General features: G+C 37.1%; 1 protein-coding gene across 1 annotated transcript; it reads right to left on the minus strand.

Moving 5' to 3' along the window:
• Window positions 1-1,407: 1,407 nt before the first annotated feature.
• On the minus strand, window positions 1,408-23,804 carry GNRHR (gonadotropin releasing hormone receptor). The gene is made up of 3 exons (XM_057728133.1): window positions 23,203-23,804; window positions 8,952-9,171; window positions 1,408-2,688 (listed from the first exon to the last, which is right to left on the minus strand). Exons 1-3 carry the CDS (start codon window positions 23,722-23,724, stop codon window positions 2,444-2,446), a joined length of 987 nt encoding a protein of 328 aa, XP_057584116.1. The 5' UTR covers window positions 23,725-23,804; the 3' UTR covers window positions 1,408-2,443.
• Between the last annotated feature and the right edge of the window lie 1,606 nt (window positions 23,805-25,410).

Genomic DNA, 25,410 nt, shown 5'->3' on the forward strand with positions numbered 1-25,410 from the left:
TACCAAATCCTTAATACCTTTTGTTGAGTAATATACCTTTAACTTAAAAGCCACATTGACCTTTTACACTATTAATTTGGTTTAAATGTTTATCCACATTATAATTTACAGACCATGATACTTATATAACAGACTTATTTCTGCAAAGTTTTTCATTACATGTTGAGCCTTAAGAGAGTTTTTAAGGTTGAAAATGGTGAGTGATCAAATTGAAACACTATAGTTTCAATATTAACATTATTAGGTATGTACAAACAGATGAATACATTCTGATACATTTTTATTATAATAAACTTCTTTATACAAAATCAATTGGGAATTCTTAATCTTTTTTGTGACATTGGCTCCTTTGGTAGTCTGGTTTGGCCAAAAAACCCTTCTTAGGATAATGTTTTTAATTGCATAAAATAATATAAATAGGAATAAAAGAAAAGCAATTGCATTGAAATACAGTTTTGTGCATGGACCACAGTTTAAAATATCTGCATCAAGATTTTGAATAGCCCTTTAGTTAAAGTATTAAAAAATGCCTGAAAACATACCTAAGTAGAACAGTTTCTTGAGCATCTAAAAGCCAAACTGACATATGTTCAATAAACACATATCTAATAAAGCCCTTAGATTGTATCTTGTATATTTTCGCCTTTAAATCCATAAGAATTGTTATCAGTTTGGGAATAAGAATATATATGATAAAGAGATGGTAGAGAAGAGTGGTTTTGTTGTGATTTATCTATATTCCTGTATCAGCTAGTAGAACTATAAATTCTTGGTATCAGTACACACACCTTTAAAGTTAACTTTGAACATTTTAGCACATTACAAATTTTGAGTCCAGCCCAATTCAACTGTAGAGTTGGGGTACTGATTGGCTAATTAAAGGTATGAGTTTAGTAAAAAAAAGATATGAATGAGAGAGTAGAAGGAAGGAGTTCAATAGTGCCAGAAATAGGACCAATGGAGACACAACTGGAAAATAACCAAGAATGTGGAAGAAAACCCACCACACACAGTACAACACTAAAAGGCAAAGTATGAGAAGAGAAAAATAGGGAAAGGAAAGTTTAATTAGCAATTTACTTAACACAGTCCCACAAGGTCTGGAATATGTGGAAATGACATTTCATCTTTTGTGTGGCACTACATATCTCATGTGAGTATTATAATATTTTACCTATTTCCTTAACAAATAAGTTGAACTGTGGTTGAATTTCTTTTAAGTCCCTTATATGGCTTTCTTATTTAATGAATATTATACAACCCTTTCATCCCATCCTCTTTTTCATGGAATGGGTAGAAACAGGCTTGAATTAAAAGAGGTATTGTGCTGACATATTTTGGAAACTATACACTTAATGTGACTATCAGCACCTGTTAGTTATACATTATGGAGAGCTTTTATTTTCCTTTTTCTAATACTCTTCTGTCTACTTTGACCTATATATAGTGAAACTGAGGTGTTCGGAGTTCATTTTTCATATTAAATAACTTTTTGCTTGTGCATTTGCTTGATTATTTTTTTCTTTTTAGTGGTTCATGGGTTATGGATTAAGAAAGATCTGAAGATAGAAAAAAAATTCCCTGATATTAAAAGGGAGGGTATATTATTTATAGAACATAGTCAGCATGTCTTTTCTTGATTGTATTTTAAGTGTTATTATTACTACACTTAATTACCACAAACTCCATAGACTACACAGCCGAGAGGAATGTTCTAACCCCTGCCCAAATCCGAACCCCTCTGAAACTCCCTTTTATGTGGAGGCATTTCACAACCTGTACCACATGAAGAATGGGATTAAAGAGAACTGTTTATAAGTCTGTCAGTGTGGAAGAGTGGATGGTGTGTTGGTTGCTGAATACTCCAAACATCAGAATGCTTGCGAAACCAAAGAAAAATATTTGATTCATTGCATTTTGTTCCATTAAACCACAGAAGGGAAAACTGATCATATGGGCAGGGGAAACATTGTCTCTGTGCTCTATGTATTTATTATCTTAGCATAAGATTGTAATTGTTGCTAAGCCCCTTTGGAGAAAAACTCTCCAAGGCATGCTGAGGTTAGGACCGTGTTTCTCAGCATTACTTTTTAGCATATGTTTGCCTTAGGCCACGGCTATTTTAAATATTTATATATTATTACACAAGAAGAAAGTGATTAAAAAACCTATATAATGTGTTATAGGAGCTCAGAAAGTGAAAAGATTAATTCAGAAGCTTATGGTTAAGTGGAAATATTTAATTATTTTTCCTAAAAAAACTTTTCCTTGGAATTGAGTTTCTGACAATGTGATTTCCAAAGGAATAAGTATAATAACATAAGCTGAAGCTCTGCTTTGTTTATATGTAAATGTGCTTGAATATGCTTTGTGCTTATCATTCTCAAGGGGGGAAATTCATCATCTTGTCCTTCTTTATGTGACTTCCTATGTAGTCTAACAATTACCGAGAGAAATATCCATATATAAGTGGATCGAAGCATGGATTTAAAAAAGCAAAGAGAAAGAAGAAGTGATTTACTGGATCTGACACCTTGTTTACCATTTCAGGATCAAACCAATACCAAATTCCAAGGACATAGTAGGGAGTCCAGCAGACAGTAAATGAAGTGGCAAATGCAACTGTCATCTTTAGGGTCTTCAGCCGAGCTCGTGGTATATTGTTCTTGGATTGATTCAGTTGTAGTTCTTTTAGATAGAGAAAAGGAAGGTGTTTAACAACCAGTTTTATTACAAAACCAAAATAGACAAAAAGGAAGAATCATAATTCAACCTGATGAATATAATGGAAGCAAATTTCTGATATTTTTAATAATGACAATTTGTTTGAAAAGCATGTTTATATTTCAAGTTTTTCACTATGTTACATAATAAATAAAAAATATTAAAGATAGTAGTGCTCTTAAAATAAATTTTCCATCAAACTAATGTGGGTTTGAAATATGGGGTTACGCAAATTCTTAAAATATAAATTTAAGACAGTAGACTGAGGTTTAGCTGAGTTGAACTCCCTGCCTTTTGGTTGTCATACCAGCATAACCATGCTTACTTTATAAATGCATAAATTTGCCCCTGTTTCCCAACTGGCTGAGCAGGAGGTGCCATCACCATTGTGGAGAAAGTTGGTGCGGGGAAGAAACACATGTATTAGAATTGGTATCAGAATCCTAGTTGGCATGAAGCACACTGAAGGAAGAGGACAACATGATGGAGTAGAAGGAGGTGAGCTCACCTCTTCTTACAGAAACACCACTGCTGAACAACAAATGATGGAACCTACCCCAAAAGATACACTATATTACAAAGACAAAGAAGAAGACACAATGAGAAGGTGGGAGGCACTCAACTGCAATAAAAACAAACATGCTGGGCTGGTGACCTACAAACTAGAAAATAATTATACCACAGAAGTTCTCCCATATGAGTGAAAGTTTTGAGCCCCATGTATGGCTCCCCAGTCTGGGGGTCTGACAATGGGAGGAGGAGCCCCCAAGAGAATTTGGCTTTGAAGGCCAGTGGAGTTTGATTGCAGGAATTCCACAGGCCAGGGGAAAACAGAAACTCCACTCTCAGAGGGTGCACACAGAGTCTTGTGCTCACCAGGACTCAGGGAGAAAAACAGTGACCTCATAAGAGACTGAGCTAGAATTAACTGCTAGTAGTGGAGGGTCTCCTGCGGACACTGGGAGGTAGCTGTGGCTCACTGCAAGAACAAGGACAATGGTGTTAGTAGTTCTGGGGAGTACTCATTGGCATGACCTCTCTTGGAGGCTGCCATTTTCTTACCAAGACCTGGCTCCACCCAACAGCCTGTAGGCTCCAAAGCTGGGATGCCTCAGGCAAGACAAATAATAGGGTAGGAACACAGCCCCACCCATCATCAGGCAGGCTGCTTAAAGTCTTCCTAGCACACAGCTGCCTGCTAAACACACCCCCTGATGCAGCTCCAACCACCAGCAGGCAGGTACCAGTACCTCCCACCAGGAAGCCTGCAAAAGCCTGTTAGACAGCCTCATCCACCAGAGGGCAGACAGCAGAAGCAAGAAGAACTACAACCTTGTAGTCTGTGGAACAAAAACTGCAATCACAGAAAGTTAAACAAAATGAGATGGCAGGAAACATGTCCCAGATGAAAGCTCAAGATAGAACCCTGGAAGAACAGCTAAGTGATGTGGAGATAGGCAATCTTCTGAAAAATAATTCAGAGTAATGATAGTGAAGATGATCCAAGATCTTGGAAAAGGAATGGAGGCACAGATCATCACAATACAAAAAATGTTTAACAAATACCTAGAAGAACTAAAAAACAAACAGAGATGACCAATACAATAACTGAAATGAAAAATACTCTAGAAGGAATCAGTAACAGAATAACTGAGGCAGAGAATGGATAAGTAAGCTGGAAGGCAGGATGGTGGAAATCACCATCACAGATCAGAATAAAGAAAAAAGAATGAAAAGAAATGAGGACAGAGACCTTTGGGACAATTTTAAATGCACCAACATTCAGATTATATGGGTCCCAGAAGGAGGAGAGAGAGAGAGAAAGGACCTGAGAAAGTATTTGGAGAGATAATAGCTGAAAACTTGCCTAACATGGGAAAGGAAATGGTCCAGGAAGCTCAGAGTCCCAGGCAGGATAATCACTGAGATACATAGTAATCAATTTGACCAAAATTAAAGACAAAGAGAAAATATTAATGGCAACAAGGGAAAAGCAGCAAGTAACATACAAGGGAATCTCCATAAGGTTATCAGTTGATTTTTCAGCAGAAACTCTGCAGGCCAGAAGGGATTGGCATGATTTACTTAAAATGATGAAAGGGAAGAAACTGCAACCAAGAATATTCTACCCAGCAAGACTCTCATTCAGATTCAATGGAGAAATCAAATTCTTAGAAAGGTACAATCTCCCAAGACTGAATCAAGAGGAAATAGAAAATATAAACAGACCAATCACAAGTACTGAAATTGAAACTGACTAAAAAACTCCCAGCAAACAAAGGTTCAGGACTAGATGGCTTCACAGCTGAATTCTATCAAAGATTTAGAGAAGAGATAACACCCTTCTGAAACTTTTCCAAAAAATCGCAGAGGAAGGAACACTCCCAAACTCATTCTATGAGGACAGCATCACCCTGATACCAAAAGCAGACAAAGATACCACAGAAAAAGAAAATTAGAGGCCAATGTCACTGATGAACACAGATACAAAAATCCTCAAAAAAAAAAAAAAAATACTAGCAAACAGAATCCAACAGCACATTAAAAGGATCACACACCATGATCAAATTGGATTTATCCCAGGGATGCAAGGATTTTTCAATATCTGCACATCAGTCGGTGTGATACACCATATCAACGAATTGAAGAATAGAATCCATATGATCATCTCAACAGATGCAGAAAAAGCTTTTGACAAAATTCAACACCCATTTATGATAAAAAGTCTCCAGAAGGTGGGCATAGAGGGAACGTACCTCAACATAATAAAGGCTGTATATGACAAACCTATAGCTAATATCATACTCAGTGGTGAAAAGCTGAAAGTATTTCCTCTAAGATCAGGAACAAGAAAGAATGTCCACTCTTGCCACTTTTATTCAACATATTTTTGGAAGTCCTAGCCATGGCAATCAGAGAAGAAGGAAAAAAGTAAATCCACATTGGAAAAGAAGTAAAACTGTCACTATTTGCAGATAACAGGATACTATACATAGAAAATCCTAAAGATGCTACCAGAAAACTATGAGAGCTCATCAATGAATTTGGTAAAGTTGCAGGATACAAAATTAATACACAGAAATCTGTTGCATTTCTATACACTAACAATGAAAGATCAGAAAGAGAAATTAGGGACTTCTCTGGTGGCACAGTTGTTAAGAATCCACCTGCCAATGCAAGGGATGCAGGTTTGATCCCTGGTCCAGGAAGATCCCACATGCCGCAGAGCAACTAAGCCTGTGTGTCACAACTACTAAGCCTGTGCTCTAGATCCTGAGAGCCATAACTATGGATCCTGCATACTGCAACTACTGAAGCCTGAGTGCCTACAGCCCATGTTCTGCAACAAGAGAAGTCACAGCACTAATAAGCCCATGCACCACAATAAAGAGTAGCCCTGCTTGCCACAATTAGAGAAAGCCTGTGCACAGCAACAAAGACCCAACACAGCCAAAAAATATAAACAAACAAACAAACAAACAAATAAATAAAGCTGGGATTTCTTTCCAGTGAGTTTAAAAAAGAGAGAGAGAAATTAAAGAAACAATCCCATTTACCATCACATCAAAAAGAATAAAATACCTAGGAATAAACCTACCTAAAGAGGCAAAAAACCTGTAACTTAAAAACTATAAGACACTGATGAAACAAATTGAAGATGACACAAACAGATGGAAAGATATACTGCGTTCTTGGATTGGATGAATCAGTATTGTCAAAACGACTATACTACCCCAAGGTAATCTACAGATTCAATATAATCCCTACCAAATTACCAATGACATTTTTCATAGAACTAGAACAAAAAAAATTTTTTTTTTAATTTGTATGGAAACAAAAAAAGATCTGAATAACCAAAGCAATCTTGAGAAAGAAAAATGGAGCTGGAGGAATCAGGCTCCCTGACTTCAGACTATACTAAATAGCTACAGTAAACAAAACAGCATGGTAGTGTAACAAAAACAGACATATAGATCAGAGGAACAGGATAGAAAGCCCAGAAATAAACCCACACACCTTTGGTCAATTAACCTACAACAAAGGAGGCAAGAATATACAATGGAGAAAAGACAGTCTTCAATAAGTGGTGCTGGTAAAATTGGACAGCTACATATAAAAGAATAAAATTAGAACATTTTCTAACACTATACACAAAAATAAACTCAAAATGGATTACAGTCCTAAATGTAAGACCGGATACTATAAAACTCCTAGAGGAAAACATAGGCAGAACACTCTTTTACATAAATCACAGCAAGATCTTTTTGGACCCACCTCCTAGAGTAATGGAAATAATAACAAAAATAAACAAATGGGACCTAATTAAACTCAAAAGCTTTTGCACAGCAAAGGAAACCATAAGCAAAATGAAAAGAAAACCCTCAGAATGGGAGAAAATATTTGCGAATAATGCAACCGGCAAGGGATTAATGTCTGAAATTTACAGACAGTTCATGTGGCTAAACAAACAAACAAACAAACAAAACCAAACTAAACAACCCAATCAAAAAATGGGCAGAAGGCCTAAGTAGACATTTCTACAAAGAAGACATACAGATGGCCAAGAGGCACATGAAAATATGCTCAACATAGCTAGTTATTAGAGAAATGCAAATTAGAACTACAGTGAGATATCACCTCACACCAATCAGAATGGCCATCATCAAAAAGTCTACAAAAAATAAATGCACGAGAGGGCATGGAGAAAAGGAAACCCTCCTACATTGTTGGTGGGAATGTAAATTGGTATAGCCACTGCGGAGGATAGTACAGAAGTTCCTAAAGAAACTGAAAATACAGCTACCATATGACCCTGAAATCTCACTCCTGGGTATATATCCAGAGAAACACATAGTTCAAAAGGATACATGCACCCCAATGTTTATTGCAGCACTATTTACAATAGCCAAGACATGGCAGCAACCTAAATGTCCATCAACAGATGGATAAAGAAGATGTGGTACATATATAAAATGGAATATTACTCAACCATAAAAAGGAACAAAGTTGGGTCATTTGTAGAGGCATGGATGGACCTAGATACTGTCATACAGAATGAAGTAAGCCAGAAAAAGAAAAACAAATATCATGTATTAACACTTATATGTGGAATCTAGAAAAATGGTACAGATGAACCTATTTACAAAGCAGAAATAGAGACACAAACTTAGAGAACAAATGTATGGACACCAAGGGGGGAAATAGAGGGTGGGATGAATTGGGAGACTGGGATTAACATATATACACCACTATGTATAAAATATGTAACTAATGAGAACCTGCTGTATAGCACAGGGAACTCTACTCAGTGCTCTGTGGTGTCCTAAATGGGAAGGAAATCCAAAAAAGAGGGGATATACATATATATATATATCTCTGATTCACTTTGCTGTACAGAAGAAACAAACACAACATTGTAAAGCAACTATATCCCAATAAATAAAATAAAATAAAAGATAACCAACAAGGACCTACTATATAGCATAGGTAACTGTGCTCAATACTCTGTAATAATCTGAATGGGGAAAAGAATTTGAAAAAGAATAGATACATGTATATGTATAACTGAATCACTTTGCTGTACACCTAAAACTAACACAACATTGTTAATCAACTACATGCCAATATAAAATTTTAAAAATTCACAAATTTTAGTTTTTGAGAATGCACCAGATTCTTGAAGCAAAAAAGGCACAAGCACATTTGTGAAGTTAAAGATGAAATAGTCAATTACACATTCAATGATATTTCACACACTCAATACACACACGTTCACACAAATATGCATAGTGTGTGGATACATTGTGTGGATACAGGAGATTTCAATGCAGTACAGAACAGCTTAACTGTAACAAGTCTACTGGCTACCATTTAATGAGTTGTACTTTGCTACATTCTAGACATCAGGGGTTTGATAGTGTTGTGATGGACCAGCAGAAAAATTTGTCAATGCTTCTTCTACTGGATAAATGGAGTAATTGTCCTTTCATGTTTAATTTCATACTGTAAATTTATAATATTAGAAGATATTAAATGACTTCATCTCTCAATTGGAGATAATAAAAGTATTGCCTCATGGGGTGATTTTGAATATTAAAAGAGTTAATATATGTAAACTGCTTAGAGCGGTATCTAGCACATAGTAAGTGCCACTCGCTTGTCTGCTTTGAGTAACGCTGTTAAAAACTGTCTACCCCCAATAAATACCAAATCTAAGGAATACATACTGTGGGGATCCTGATGAAGGACGCTTGTCAGGGTGAAGATGATTTTTGCATTGCAGATCAACATGATGAGAAGAGGGATGATGAAGAGGCAGCTGAAGGTGAGAAAATTATAAAAAGCTTGATGCCACCATTGTGGAAAACTGCAGTGTGTTACACATTGAGAGAAACCGTCTGTCTGTCCAGAGTCATCTGCTAAACGGATCATCCTGAAGATGTATAACTGTATGAGAAAATTTTTAAAAAATTAAAAAGTGATGTTGCTTATTTTCAAACAGTATTTGCAAGTTTTCTTGAAAGTTTTCTCTTCTGTATTCTGCTAACCTTCTAACATGTTCTTGCCCAAAGCAACTGCTAAACATCTTGATATTATCCTTCTGATATTTCTATAAAAAGTTATAAGTAGAGTTTTACTTAAAATATGTTTGGGTAATGTAAATGGACCTGCAGGATTTTGGATTTCTTTTGAAACTACTTCAACCTTGCAGCACAATCATCAACCAAAGATTTAAACCTTGTTTGTAGTTCAATATCAGATGCTATTTTGCTGAGTAAACTTTTTGCAACTGATTTTGCGAGTGATTTTATTGTTGCATTGCAGCACATAAAACTGTGTCTGGTATTTAGAATATGCCCTCAAAATACAAATTTAATTTTTGAGACATAAGATCTCATTAAAATGGTCAAAAAACATGAACAGACAGTTTACAAAAAAGATATAGCAGTGGCCCTTAAGCATATGAAATGTTCAACCTCAGTTATGATGATAGTGCCAACTAATTAAGGCTACACTGATATGCCTTTTTCCACTAACAAGACTGGCAAAATTAAAAAAAAAAATAGCACACTTTCATGCCAAGGCTGCTGGGAAACAGGGACTCTCATACATTGCTAATGGCATGGAAACTGGTACAACCATTAAGGAGGGGAATTTGGCAATAACTAGCATAACTACATATGCATTTACCTTTGACTCAGCAATCTGACATTCAGCTATTTACGCTGAAGATACACCCCTACCTCCATTATATGAAAATACATATGCACAAGGTTATTCATTGATGCACTGTTTGTAATTGAAAAAATTTGAAACTAATCTAAATACGAATTCATTGAATAGTAGTTGAATAAACTATGGTTGGCCACACAATGGAGTGCTGTACAGTTGTAAAGAAGAGCAAGCGTAATTTGTGTGTGTGTGTGTGTGTGTGTGTACACATACATACATTTATTCCAGCTCTGTCTGTGGAGGGAGCCTAGGAACAATGACATCCGAGTAGCAATGAGTACATCCAATACTCCAGCACCCAGAGTTTTCTAAGTATCATTCTCTACCAAAAGGAACCAGAGCTCATTGGAGAAGTGGATGATTCGAAAGATGAAAGCAAAGTAAAATATGTGCTTGGAACAGCTGTTGTGCCCCAAAGTCAGGAAACACCCAGAGAATGATGGAGCATGTAAAAAAATTTCAGGCACCAGCCTGAAAGAGCTCCCATTGGCCGAATCTGGGATAGTTTAAGCATGAAAACAAACAAATACAGATAGAAAAGAATGATAAAGTATTGAACAAAGAAAGAAACTATGACTCCGTGCTGATATAAATTACAAAACAACAACAAATAAATAGGGAGAGGAAAAAGCTCTTTACTGTAGAAAGTCAACTAATAAATGTAAAAGGCATAATGCAAGTAGTGATTACCATTTTGTAATCACTATAATAATAACTGATTCAGGCAAGAATCACCAGTGGATGGTAAAAATATGGGCGTAAGTTTGAGGACAATAGTTTGTTTATATCATTTCAAAGTATCTACCTGCAGGATACATATCATTATAAAGAGTAACATAATAACTTTACAGTAGAGAAATAACCAAATAAAGTTAACATTGCCAACAGTGGGACCAATCGACGGCTTCTGCTTCCTTCTAGAATGCATTGCGGAGAACCCAGTGCCACCTCTTAGGTATTTTTGCTTAAAGTGTGTGGATGAAGAATGTCACCTACCATATCAGTAAACAAAGGACGTTGTGGTCATCAAGTCATCAGCCACTGCAGTCACCCTCAGCTGTGCACCCTAAGGGGATTCAAGCTGGAGAAAAGCAGAATACTGGCCCTAGATAGTTAAGATGCATATTAAACGGATGATTTCAATAAGTCTGGAATCTTGCATCTTTCCGTACTTAGAAAAGCACTAAATTCGTTAACTTGAGATGTATGGTTTTTCTCTAACAGTAATCTCTTAATATTCCGAATATCCGGTTTTTGTTGCAAAAAACCCTCATATATTCTGGCTTCTCCTTTCCTTATTGGGAACAGTCCCTCAGAATGATCCGAGAGGCTGTCTTCCTGGCTTATGTCCTCAGAAAGTCTACTGAATAAACGTAATTCTCAGCTTTTAGGTTGTACTTTTTTTATCAGTTGACAAGTGTGTAACCTGAATCTACCCATGAGAAAACATCTGACAAACTCAAATTGAAGTGCATTCTACAAAATAATTGGCTTGCACTCTTCAAAAATGTCAGCATCATGAAATTCAAAGGAAGACCAAGAAATGGTTCCAGTTTAAAGGAGACTGAAGAGTTGTGGCAACTGACTCCCTCACATAATCTTGGATTTTCTTTTGTTAAAAGGAATATTATTGAGACAACCAGTGAAACATAGATAGGTATATAGATGAAATAATTGTACCGTATTGGTGCTAATTTCCTGATTTTGATACTCCCTACTGTGGTTATGTGCTAGAAAAAACACACAGAGTTATTGAATGGGAAATCATGTCTGAACATTTAAACAATCCAGAAAAAAAAAGTATACGAGAGAGAATAAGGCAAATAAGCAAATGTAGTAAAATGTTAATATTTGGGAAATCTGAGGGAAAGGTATCCTAGAAATCTTTGTATGATTCTTGCAACCTTTCTTTAAGTGTGAAATTATGTTAAAAAAAGAAAAAGTTGAGTCAACTATGAAGGAAATGTTGCAAGTGGTTTTCTTATTTTTTTTAATGAAGTTATTTATTTATTTATATATTGGCTGCGTTGGGTTTTCGTTGCTGCGTGTGGGCTTTCTCTGGTTGCGGCGAGCAGGGGCTACTCTTTATTGTGGTACATGGCCTTCTCATTGCTGTGGCTTCTATTGTTGTGGAGCACGGGCTCCAGGCATGTGGGCTTCAGTAGTTGTGGCATGTGGGCTTAATAGTTGTGGCTCACTGGCTCTAGAGTGCGGGCTCAGTAGTTGTGGTGCATGGGCTTAGTTGCTTAGAGGCATGTGGGATCTTCCTGGACCAGGGATCCAACCTGTGTCCCCTGCCTTGGCAAGCGATTCTTAACCACTGGCCACCAGGGAAGTCCTGAAAGTGGTTTCAAAAACAAGGTCTAGTGGACATTTATTCATTCTTCCCCCATTTGTCAAGAACACTTCTTACTTTGTCATTTCCAAGGTTTTCTACTGAAAAAGTTAATTTTACCATGAAACATTATTAAAATGAAAAAATAAGAGTGCCCAAGCACTTTAAAACTGATAGCAAGGTAATTCAAAAAAAAGTGTTACAGGATTTTTTCTTTTAAGCAAACAAGGAACAGTATCCATTTTCTTTACTTGTTGACTAAATTAGTAAATTTAAATTACATTTAATTAACTTAATAGGCCCCGAATTTTTTTTTCCTTTTTGAGGTGGTGGAGTGGGAGTAGAGTATGCCTTAAAAATACTGTTTTTCCTCTTTGTAGACAAATTTTAATAAATATAAAACATAAGTATAATAAAAATATAGACAAATATAATAAAATATAAGTAAGTATAATATGAAATATAAACCTTTTTCTTTTATTTGTAATTAAAATGTTGATTTTCAGTTTCAGATCTTTTCAGCTTCAAGGGGAAAAAAAAGTTTTTAAATCAACCCACTAGAGGGCGCCCAATGATCATATTATCTTCTTTAAACGCCAGAAAAAACATACATTCCGCTAATTCTATATTACCATCCAGACCAATTTTTCCCACATTACAAAGTGATCCTTTCAGTTTTCCATACTTCTTTGCAAACTGACCTTATTTAAAGTTCAGCTTTGAGTTTGACTCAACAGGTGTTGTGAGTTGAAGTCCCTGGAAGAGTTCATTTGCATAGAACCCAAGTCTTATATTTCCTAAATATCTTTTTATCTCCACCTCCCCAGTTAGCCTTGAAACCAGACGATATGAATCTGATTTTCTGCTCTGCACTGGGTCACATTTTTTACTTTAATATTTCATGTTTTTAAGTTATAACAATGAAACTTTCAATAAAATTGACTTTATAGTATTAAGATTTGAATTTGGTTGTCATCTTTATTTATGTAACAAATGCTTGTTTTTTAAGCAACTCCTCGGTCAAAAAACTATACTAGGTACACTCTGTCATAAAAGGTGAACATATATCTTGCTCTCAGGGAATTAAATATTTGGTAAGGGAAACACAGTATGTATGTGACACCTGTAATACAAGATAGATTGTGATAAGTTTCAAAGGAGAGGTATAGTGTTATGAAAATTCAGAATCTTACTTGCCCATAAGCTAATTTGTTTTAGGCTCGGTTCAATTTATTTTCAACTCCAAGGCCATGTTCAGTGAATGATTAATATAGAGATCCACTTCAGTTCCTGTGGTTCTTTTGGATTTGGATCACATTTTAAAAATTTCTTTGTGTTTCTTCTCTCTCATGTCTGGCCCCAGTTCTCATCATTGTTTGCTTTATTTTGCCCTAAATAATAGCAATCTGTTTTCCATCTTTACAGTCCTTGCAGATGCTATTCCTCTTAGCATATTATTTTTAATCTTCACCTTATCCACACTAGTAACAATGTGACCTAATGTTTTCCAAAGGTGATTATCTTTAGATGATGTGCTTCAGGTTCCTCTCATCTATAAAAGGGAGATATTAAGAATATCCACCTCTAGGAGCTGTCATGACAATTAACAAGTGAATATTTGCCATGCACTTAGAGTAGTGCCTGGCACACAGCACTATATAAATCATAACCATTATTAAAATAAAAATTTCGAGGCACACAACTTATAAATATGTATCATATATTTATTTATATATTTATAAATTTATACCATATATTTTTTCCTGCTCTCTCTCTCTCTCTTTTTTTTTTTGACCACACTGTGTGGCATGTGGGATCTTAGTTCCCTGAGCAGGGATGGAACACTGCACTGGGAGCAGAGTCTTAACCACTGGACCGCCAGGGAAGTCCCTCTGATATCTCTTAGCTATCTATTCTCACCTTAAGATTTTCCTGCCTTTTCCTTCTCCAGCCTCCGACAGGAAAAAAGAAAATAGACAATGTTGTATAGTGTGATATAGTTGTTAAAAGCTCTGGGTATGGAGTTAACTGGATGTATTGACACCTCCACTTATTAGATGGTAATCTTGGGCATGTTACATAGCATTCTTAACCTAAGTTTCTTTATGAATAAAATAAAGACAATAATTGTACCTAATTTATAGGGTTATTGGGAGCCTTACATGAAGTAATGAACACAGAAGGGTGTCCCCTTGTGGGCTAGTGGTTAGGATTCCAGGCTTTTACTGCTGCGGCCTGGGTTCAATCCCTGGTTGGGGAGCTGAGATCCTGCAAGTTGCGCAGCATGGCTGAAAAAAACAAACAAAACAACACAAAAAAACACCACAGAAGAGGGACTTTCCTGATGGTCCAGAGGTTAAGACTTCGTGCTCCCAATGCAGGGGGCCCAGGTTAGACTCCTGGTCAGGGAACTAGATCCTGCTTGCCACAACTAAAAGATCCTGCAGTCACAGTGTGATTTTAATGCAAACCTCTCTCAAGAGCCAGATCCCTCTGTGTGGGAGATGTCTCCTTTAGGCCCACATGGAAAGGTTAACAGGAGCAACTAAATATCCTGCAAGCTGCAAATAAGAATCCTGTGTGCCATAACTAAGACCCAGCACAGCTAAATAAATAAATAAATATATAAAAAATAAAAAAAACCCCAAAACACAGAAGTATTTAGCATGATTCCTGGCACATATTTATGTACTGAATAACTATTATTTATCAAAATCATCATCATTATTGCTATTTTTGCTCCTAGCATGCTATTACTATGTTCCAGCTCCATTTTTGGCATATTGTACACATGCAATGGGTATTGAATTTAAGCTGCTTGTCAAGGTCAGAAGTGCATTCTAGCCCTGTAAGTTCTGTGTGTAACAGGCAAAGCTTCACATTTATTCAGACCATGTCTTCATACCAAAAGATAAAGGATCGCTCATATACAGCAGACCCTCTGAATCTGTGGGTTCTACATCTGCAGATTCAACCAAATGTAGATGGAAAAAGTATTTGGAAAAAAAATTTCAGAAAGTTCCAAAAAGCAAAACTTGAATTTACTAAGCTCCACCAGCTATTTACAATAACATTTACATTGTATTTACAATTATTTACATAGCATTTACATTGTATTAGGTACTATAAGTAATCTAGAAATGATTTAAAGTATATGGGAGGATGTGCGTGGGTTACATGCAAATACTATGCCATTTTATATAAGGAAATTTGGGAAATTTGTTATCTGCAGCCGTGGAGTGGGCGAGAGAGGGAGGGTACCCAGGAATCAATCCCCAGGACAAAGAGGGATGACTGTATCTCTCCTGCAGGCCTGGGTTACCTATAGAATTGAAATGTAATTCTCCCTAGTAATGTGTTGAAACTAGTTATGTGAACTCTATTTGCAAATTATCTGCTACTTGGGAGTTCTTGTGGTCTTAGCTGACTGTCATTGGAAATCTTGTGAGTTTTAACTAGATATGGACACACCTAATTCAGGAAATGTTTTCTCCTTAACATGCTCTTACTAGCCTAACCATAACCAGTCTTAAATCAGATATCCTTTCAAGTCCTGTTTGTTGCCTTGCCTCCCCTCCCCTCCCTTCCCCTCCCCTCTCCTTCCCTCCCCTCCCCTCCTCTCCTCCTCTCCTCTTCCCTTCCTTTTCCTTTCCTTTTCTTCCTAGCCCTTCCTCCCTTTCTTTCTTATCCTGCTTTTAAAAACAATACTTCCAAGACTTGAATCATTATGCTCTGGCATGTAGAGATTTCAGAGTAAGTAGGACAGCTTGGTGACTAAGGAGTACTTTGGTCAAATTTACTTATCACTCAGAATAAATGTCATAATCTTCATATAAGCAATTTTCTTTGCTGTTTCTTAAATAATTATTTTATTTTCATACTCATATTTCCCTATTATTTTTTTCTCCTGACTTCAAAAACCCTATTATGAAGGAAATAATGAAGATAGGAAAAGAGGAAGGAATAAACATTAATGGGTGTTTAAGTATAAAGTTTTGTCCTGGATGATTTTATATATCTTACTCTTTACAATGTTCTTTACAATTATCCTTTTAAACTTAGTTAAGTAATTTACTCAGATAGCTGGTAAGAGACAGCATTGAGATTTGAAACTGTAACAGAGAAGAGCCAAATCTGACTGCATGTTGGATCTCTTTCTTTTACTTTAACCTTTGCTTCCTGTTGCTTTTGTTCACTGAAAGGATACTGTCTATACACAATGGCCTGCCTTGGAGAACCCTGCCCCTCTGCCTGAATGTTAAACCAAAGTGTCTTTGTTCAGGGGAATATTTGGACCCTGTCCACCTGTGGATGGCTGCAAGAAAGAAGAAATTAACACATCCCCTCCCCGAGGAAGGCCATTCCAGGGGATATTTGCAGAACTTATGGCCTTTTTACTTTACTTCATCATCTCCTCCCCCTCTCTGTGCCATAAAAGAAACTGGCATCCAAACCCTGAGAAGATGGTTATTTAGAGACATTAGTCTGCCATCTTCTCGGTCTGCCAGTTTTCTGAATAAAGTCTTATTCCTTGCCTCAGCACCTTGTCTCCAATTTATTGGTCTGTCCTGCAGTTAGCAGATTGAGCTTGGACTTGGTAACAAAATGAGCTTTGCTTAAATCCAATGTTCACGCTATTTCAACTATCCCATTGCCTTTCAGACTTGCCGGGGGATCTGGGGTCTTAAGAGGTTATGACTGGCACTAGTGAATAGCCAAGTACAGGACTGGGGCACTCTTATCCCTATTTGACCACAGCAACTCCACTTATATCTGTTTCATTTATTGAAGTTCCACATAGAATTCTGTTTTAAAAGAAAATTCCATTACTAGCAAAAAGTATGACATTTTGGCCACACTATGCTGAAACTTCTGAAAATATATCCCCAACATGTCACAGAACTCTGAGTTTATCAGAAAGGTGGAAAAGCAATTGGTGATCAGTTTGAAATTTGGTCATTCTGAGCTCTAGCAAAATGTCAGAAATTCCCAGATTCCCAGGAATGTGACAACTAGCTTGTTAAGTTTTTTTCTTTTTTCAACCTAGGTATGAATTACTCAAGGGATATAATATCAATATATGCACCAAAAGATGAAGATTAAAGTCACCCTTTCAATGTAAATTAGCCACGACGGGATGCGCCTTTGTCAACGGACTTCTCTAGGAGCGTGGTGAAGCTCGAGGTGTACTCACTGTGTCACATGATTGGGAGATGAAAAGTCCTCCCTACCTCTTGTCTTCCCCATCAAATACACATAACATTAGTCTCAGGGTTGAAACCTCTTTTATTCAGAGAGAGTGCAGAGAGCTATAATAAAAAGATAAACTGGACTGAATAAAAAGGAGTCTAACAGGCCAGGTGGCGTTGGGCAAACAATGAATCCCTTTAAACCAGTGCTTTTCAAACTGTGGTTGTACCCATCAGTTGGTTGTAATCAACATTAAGAAATGAAATGGATGGAGTAGAATGTTTATTTTATGAAAACTCTTCCCAGTTGTAAGTGTGTGAGAGAAAGAGAGACAGACTAAGTCTTTACAGAGTATGTATTTCTTTGTTTCTGTCAAAACGGCCTGAAGGACATTACTTTCAAAGGTTCTTTTTGTATGTTCTCTTATATGTGAAATGGGGACAATAACACAGCTTTTATGTACCTCACAGAGTCAATGCAAATACCAAATGAGACTATGAATGTGGGATTTTTCAGGAAAGTTCAGCAAAGTGCTTTATAAATTTAAAGTGTTGCTGAAAGCAAAAAGGAGTCATTTGTTTTACAAAATGAAATAGTACTACCATTTTCTGTGGCCCACGTTCACACAAATCGCTTGGGTAGAGTAATGTATTTGAGCTCAGGCTATTACATGAAATTCCTAAGCAATTCAAAATTAATTTCATATTTTCATTACATCAAGACAGGTAAGTGGCATTTTCTTTCTATTATTTCTGTGATATACTTAGATGAAAATAATTGAATTAATACATCAATGTTTTATTTATACCCTCTGGGAGAGTCCTTTAAAGAAAGTGAAATTGTGGGTTTCTGTTTCAGTTGTTATCACAAATTGACTTATTTAGACTTTTGTTTAGACTTCCTTCTGCATCAATATCCCAAATTACCAACTGCTTTCCAAACAGCTGTACTTACACTAAAACCTTATGCTGCCAGTATCATGTCTCAAATCAAATATTTTTAGCTCTTTTAATATCCTGCCTTCTCTCCCCTTCAAACAAATAGGCAGACAAACAAACCCTTCTATTCCCAACCTACCTGTCTATTCCAATGGTTTTAAAACTCCTCGGCTAAAAATATTAGAGTTTTACTTTGGTCTATTACTAACCACCCCCTAAATCCAATTTGTTGCCAAGCTTTGTTTTTTGGTTGAAATATCCCTCATAAATACTATCAACTTCCACTAACACTGAAACAGGAGGGAAGGGGGCAGGGCACAACCTTTAAAAGAATGACATAGCCCGAGGACATGATGAAAACTAGTGAGAAGCAAGTAGGCTCAAGATGGTGGAAGATTCGACTTCCAGTAGACCTTGAGCCTCATTGTATGCTCATTGTAATACGTGAGCGTGCTAAATGATACACCCACAGGTGCCATGACGGTTCTGAGGTTAACCATAAAAGGCCAAAAATTGGGTGGTGGCCAATTCCTGGAAGCCCCTGCCCCTTCCCCAGAATAATTGGAACAATCCTCCCTCTCATCAGCCTATGAAATTACCCAGCCCATAAAAACTAACCACGCCATATTTTGAAGCCTCTTGCCTCTTTCTTCTTGCCTTCCAAGATGGCCCACACTCTGTCTGTGGAGTGCATTTCTCTCTCAATAAATCTGATTCTTACCTGTTGCTTTGTCTCCAACTTCTTTTGCATTGAAGAAAAAACCTTAACTTCACTGGGAACAACACCATCCTAGCCTCTAACCTAATCATCTCATCACCAAAAACCCTGAAAAGGCTTCTTTGCCTCTCTCCACTCTTTTTGTTTGGGTTTATGTAATTTTCTTAAAACATTTTTGTTAAGAAATCATGTTAATAATGTACAACATAATGGCTACAGTCAACACTGATGTATGATGTATAGAAAAGTTATTAAGACAGTAAATCCTAAGCAGTCCCATCACAAGGAGAAAAAATTGTTTCCTTTTTCTTTTCTTTTTATTGTATCAATATGAGATGATAGGTGTTAGCTGAGCCTATTTTGGTAATCAGTTCACAGTACATGTAAATCAAACTACCATGCTGTACACCTTAAACTTATATATCAATTATTTCTCAATAAAACTGGAGATAAGAAAAAAAAACAAAATAAAATCATTTTACTCCTTGCACAGGACTCATGAAGGTTATAGGGCTTCCACATTATTTTCAGAATTTCCCCTGGATATTGATGTCTTCTGTTATATATATCCATTCCAACCCCATTGATTGAGTCATTTATCCAAACGTTTTTTCTTTTTTTTCTTTCTTTCTTTTCCTTTTTCAGTAAAAGGTGAAAGGTTTATTTGATCTGGAGAGAAACTGGAGTATCTAAACATTTAAGATTTCTATTTCTGCTGGGTATTTCATTGGGTACTGTGAATATTAAGTTGAACACAACAATCTTCACTATTGTAGGAGCATATACCATAATGGCAAAGACAAACAAATATATAATCACAGTATTTTCTCATAAAGAAACAGTGTGCCATGAGGTCAAAGGAAAGGCAGCAACCACCAAATCTAACTTCCTGCTACTCACTCTCAACTCTCAATCTTTCACTTCTGCCAAACAAGTCTCCTATGAAAAGTAATCACTTTTCAACCTTTGCTGAGAAGCACATGTGATCCTTGGCTCACTTTTTCCATCCAAACACCATTCATCCTTTAAAAACTCAGTTCATCCTTCTCTTACTCTAAAATCTTCCTTCGCCATTTCAACTCTTGTTCATCTCTCTCTCTTCTTACACTTGTAATAAGTTTTAAAACTTTCTGGTACATAGGTGTATTCATTTTATATAAGTTTTGTCTCTACAACTGAGTGACATTTCCTTTGAGGGCTAGTTCTTTGTTTCATCAGTACCTGGCTCAGTGTTAGGAACCTAACTTGTGTTTATCTTCTCTAAGAAAACAACATTATGCAGCACTCATATTTTAAAGACATAAAATGGAAAATTTCAGAGCCTAATCCTCTGCTAAGTAACCTCATTTTAAGTGACATATTTGCTAAACTAATTCTTGTATATGCAGTCACTGTGAGAATAATTGTAATATGCTTTTTTCCCAGGGAAATCAAAGCATTTTGGTTTTTCCCATTTCCTCTTCCATAACACACACACTGATATCCAAAAAATGTTAAGTGAGGAATTGGTGGGAGAATTTAGTTATCTAGCTTTCTAGTGCAAGAAAATGCACTGGAAAGAAAGAAAGAAAAATTTAAAGGGTTACAAATATTCAGGTTTTTTAAAATAAAGTACTGTTTCTTTTTCTTTTTTTAAACATAAAAAATGTTGTGTTTCATTACCACCCTGGAGAGCAAGCCCGGAGACATTAAGGCAAACAGCTAAAGTGAAGGCACATGGTAAAGGGCCACAGTTGGAATTAAAAGGGAAAAATTCCAGGAAACAGCTGTGTGTGTTCCTTGAGACAGCCAGCATTCTGCGGCAGCCACCTTGCCAATTTTATTACATAAAATACAGATAATCAGAAGTATACAATAAAATAATGGCTATATTGCAGGAATGTAATTAAGGTATCATCTTTTTTTTTTAGTATGAATTTATTTATTTATTGGCTGTGTTGGGTCTTCGTTGAGTGGGCTCAATAGTTGTGGCTTGTGGGCTCTAGAGAGCAGGCTCGGTAGTTGTGGCACATGGGGTTAGTTGCTCCACGGCATGTGGGATCTTCCAAGACCAGGGATCAAACCTGTGTCCCCTGCATTGGCAGGTAGTCTCTTAACCACTGCACCACCAGGGAACTCCCAAAGTATCATCTTATAAAGAGCTTTTATTTAAAAAATAAAATTCTGCGGACTTCCCTGGTGGCGCAGTGGTTAAGAATAGGCCTGCCCTCAACTGGGAGGATCCCACATGCCGTGGCAACTAAGCCTGTGTGCCACAACTACTGAGCCTACACTCTAGAGCCCGTGAGCCACAACTACTGAGCCCGAGTGCCACAACTACTGAAGCCCGTGCACCTAGAGCCTGTGCTCTGCAACAAGGGAAGCCCCCGCAATGAGAAGCCTATGCATGGCAACGAAGAGTAGCCCCCACTCACCACAGCTAGAGAAAGCTTGTGAGCAGCAACAAATACCCAATGCAACCAAAAATAAAATAAATACATTTATCAAAAAATAAAATAAAAAAATTCTGTTTAAAAATATACCACACAGGTGGAAAAGCAGAAAAGAAACAAGGATGATAACAAATTCTCCAAATTTCACTGTGGCCTAAGACTTAGGGGAGTGAACCTGACCCATAGGCTAGATGGAAAAGTACCTAACAGTCTATCTGCAGTCTTTTCCCTGCAATGTTGACCAAAATGTCTGTTAGGATGTGGCCACTTAACAAGAGGAGCTAGCTAGGAAACACTGATGTGAACACTTGGCAAGAAAGAGCCATGCTTCCTGTGATAGGAGAAGAGGCCTGAAAGGAGGAATGGAGTGGAAGCTTAGGAGAATGCCAGGTCAAAGCATGGGTAAGCCAAATCTGGGATGCAAGGAGGAGATGGAAAGGGGAAGAACTGGATTAGACCACCTTTCTCTCTCTACCTATCCACAGCACAATCCCTGATGCCCTACTAGTGCCCAGTAATCATGCACCCCCTTATCAAAATGACCCATCCAGCTCAAACAATTGCCAGAAGGTTTTTAGTGTCTTGCACTATTTAGTGAGTCCTGTGTGGCAGTTTTTGTTTGTTTGCTTTTTGTTTTTTATGCTACCTGGCCAGTTTAGAATGTCTAGATAAATTCCCGTTTGTAGTGACAAGCTTTTGGAGAATGATGGTAAATTCTCACTTTACTTCTTGACACATCCCGTACCCCGTGTTCATCAAATAGTACATTTACAAACATAGAGACAACTTGTTCATCTGTTATTAAAGGATCTTTGCCTTTTTCAAGAATGTGTCCTTTTCTTAAGAGATCTGACTGTTGATGAGGCACATTCAACAGGTCAATCAACCAGGTTGCCTCTGATGACAGATCTGCTTTCTGTAGGAGAGGGCCTTGCCTGAACCAACAGTCTTACAGTTTTGCTAACAGCCTGTTACAGTCTAGCCTACCTCCAAAAAAGCTCAAGTCAACCTCAGGGAAATGTTCAAATTTCCCAAAGTCTGAGATTTCCCACATTCCCTCTTTATTCAATCCCACACAGCTGTAAACTGCAGCACAACATACTAATCAAGTCAGTTCTTGATTACTAATCAACTAATAGTTCTCTCTGAGCTGCAATGACAGAAGACTGAAGAATCCCAAATAAAACAAGTTATATGCACTTTCTACCTATGCCAATTTCATTGTTCCTGAAGATTCTCTCAATTTACCATGTCAACCTGAGTGAAAGGAAAACTAGATGGAAGAATAGAATGAGGATGAGGTCAAATTTGAGAATAGCTACATTGTGGGGGAGCATTTACTGTGTACCAGAGATTATGATAGATACTTTAACAAACTATTCATTTAATTATCACAAAAGGTGCATAAAGTAGGCATTACCTCCATTTTATAAATGAAGGAACTGAAACCCAGAGAGGTTCAGACATTTGCCCAAGGTAACAGGGCAGAGCTAGGATTAAATCCTACACTATAACTTCCGTAACCCAAGCTCTTAGAGATAATACAATACTGCCTTTGACAAGATCTTCATTCAAATTTATATAGGAAATCTGTGATCTTCGTGTCCTAAAAAGTTTACAACACTGGTTTACCTGCGGTCCAGCAAAGATGCTACTGAGGAGCCAGGCCAAGCCAATCATGAACTGTCTGAGCTTGCTGTTGCTTTTCACAGCTAGGGGCCTTGTGATGGCCAGGGAACGGTCCAGGCTGATCACCACCATCATGAAGGCGGGAGCGTACATGGAGAAAAGCTTCAGATAGCTGAGGACTTTGCAGAGGAGTTCTCCAGCATACCATTGCACAGTAATGTTCCACATTCCGTCCAGTGGCATGACAATCAGAGTCTCCAACAGGTTGGCTAAGGTCAAATGTTTTAAAAGTACCTTCATTCTTGAGAGTTTTTTCCCTTTCTCTTTCCTTTGAGTCCACTTCTGAAGTTTCAACAAGAAAGAAGCATTGAAAGTTGTGGAGAGTAGAAAAAGGAAGAAAGTAACTGTCACTCGAATCTTTCCAGATAAGGTCAGGGTGGGGAGGTTGCCCTGTGTCAGTGGGATGCTGCTGTTGATTGCTGAGCAGTGATTTTGATTCTGTTCAGGAGAGGCACTGTTTTCCATCCTTCACGGCTGATACAGCTTCAAGACTTGTATTTCTGACACTTCTAATGTTTTAATCGTAATTGCACTCAAAGTCCTGTTTTATTTCAGCCTTCTTTGGATGGAAATGTCACAGGTTTATATTTATGTCAAATTTTGTCCCTGAGATACTTTAAAGTGAAAGATCAAGGTGAACTTGTTTTGTGGGCTTATAATCCAACAGAGTGCTAAAGCAGAGCAGATAAACACTTCCTGAGGGTCAAATGTAACTGTAGTATCTCAGCAGATGGCCTGGTTTTCACAACATTTTTCCTAAGTGAAGAAGGACATTTGAAGCTTAATTTTATATTTAAAATTCACTTATGATACTATTCAAATAACTTTAATGAAGAGATTTTCTAAAAACTATTACATGTTAGTGTTCTGTTCAACACATGCAAAATGAAAAAGAAGCAAAATACTAAAAAAGAACTTGATCCAGTTAAAATTTGTCTTAAGAAACTAATATATTTCTCAAAAACATTTGTTTCCTTTTCAATCACACCCTGCTGAGCATTCAAACACTAGATAAATATATTTATTTAAAACCACCTCTCACAGAACACCAAATTAATACCTTAGCAGATAGAATCAATTTGATCTAATACAAATTGGGCTGCATTCAAATTTATCAATCAATCTTAATAGTCAGATTATCCATGCTTAAGTTAGAGTAAAATCATTAACTATTTTTTCTGTTATTGCCTTGATTTTATAATTGTCTAAATATTGTACCTGCCATAATTGCATATATTGCAAAGTGTGACTAGGTATTGGAGAGAATACTGTACAAATGCTGTAGCCATATCTATGTATATTTATATATAATATGAACATTTGTTTATATCCCTTTACATGCAATCTGATTGTATCACATTAGGGCCACTTAGAAACTTTCTCTATGTTATTGCTCTAACTGTCATGATGAGTGCTTGATGGTGTTGTTTACTAACACTGGTATGACTTAGGTTGCAATTTATTAAATCACCAGTTTGATTTAATATGTCAACTAATTTGCTTCTGTGGCAGCCAAAGAAGGAATAATGTTAAGAGTAAAGGTGGCTATTTTAATTTAGATGGTCCACTCTTGTGGGCTTAATTTCTTTGTTCTGTCTTATATTCATTTATTTAATAAATAATTACTAAATACCTGCTATAGATATTCTCCCGGCCTTAGCAGGTGATTAAAACGTGAGTGTGGCACGGTCCAGGCCCTGAAGGAGCCTATCTGGTACTAGAGAGGATTAGATGAGAGCACTGAATTTACCTTATGTGCCTTCTCAGTTCCTTCTGTGCTGGCTCCGGGGTCTTGAGCAGCTTAGACCATTTTCTTACCTGGGTTCCCCTTTCTCTTGTTGCGGTGAGCAGAGGTTACTCTTCATTGTGGTGTGGTGGGCTTCTTTTTGCGGTGGCTTCTCTTGCTGCAGAGCATGGGCTCTAGTCATGCGGGCTTTAGTAGTTTGGTGCATGGGCTCTAGAGCACAGGCTCAGTAGTTGTGCTGCACAGGCTTAGTTACTCCGTGGCACGTGCGATATTCCCAGCCCAGGGATGGAACCCGTGTCTCCCGCATTGGCAGGCGGAGCTTAACTATTGCACCACCAGGGAAGCCCTGGAAATATTTTCTAATGGATTATTTTGGTTCTGAAATAAACTGCTTTAGAAAAATT

The sequence above is a fragment of the Hippopotamus amphibius genome, chromosome 3 (genome assembly GCF_030028045.1).
Source record: "Hippopotamus amphibius kiboko isolate mHipAmp2 chromosome 3, mHipAmp2.hap2, whole genome shotgun sequence".
In the NCBI taxonomy this organism is placed as follows: Eukaryota; Metazoa; Chordata; class Mammalia; order Artiodactyla; family Hippopotamidae; genus Hippopotamus; species Hippopotamus amphibius.

Excerpts from the sequence above, each read along its gene's own strand:
- GNRHR (XM_057728133.1), bottom strand. The coding sequence starts at position 23,724 with ATGGAAAACAGTGCCTCTCCTGAACAGAATCAAAATCACTGCTCAGCA. Across the intron at positions 9,172-23,202 it reads GCATCTTTGCTGGACCGCAG|TTATACATCTTCAGGATGAT; the intron begins GTAAACCAGTGT and ends TTTCTCATACAG. Across the intron at positions 2,689-8,951 it reads CCTTCATCAGGATCCCCACA|AACTACAACTGAATCAATCC; the intron begins GTATGTATTCCT and ends TCTATCTAAAAG.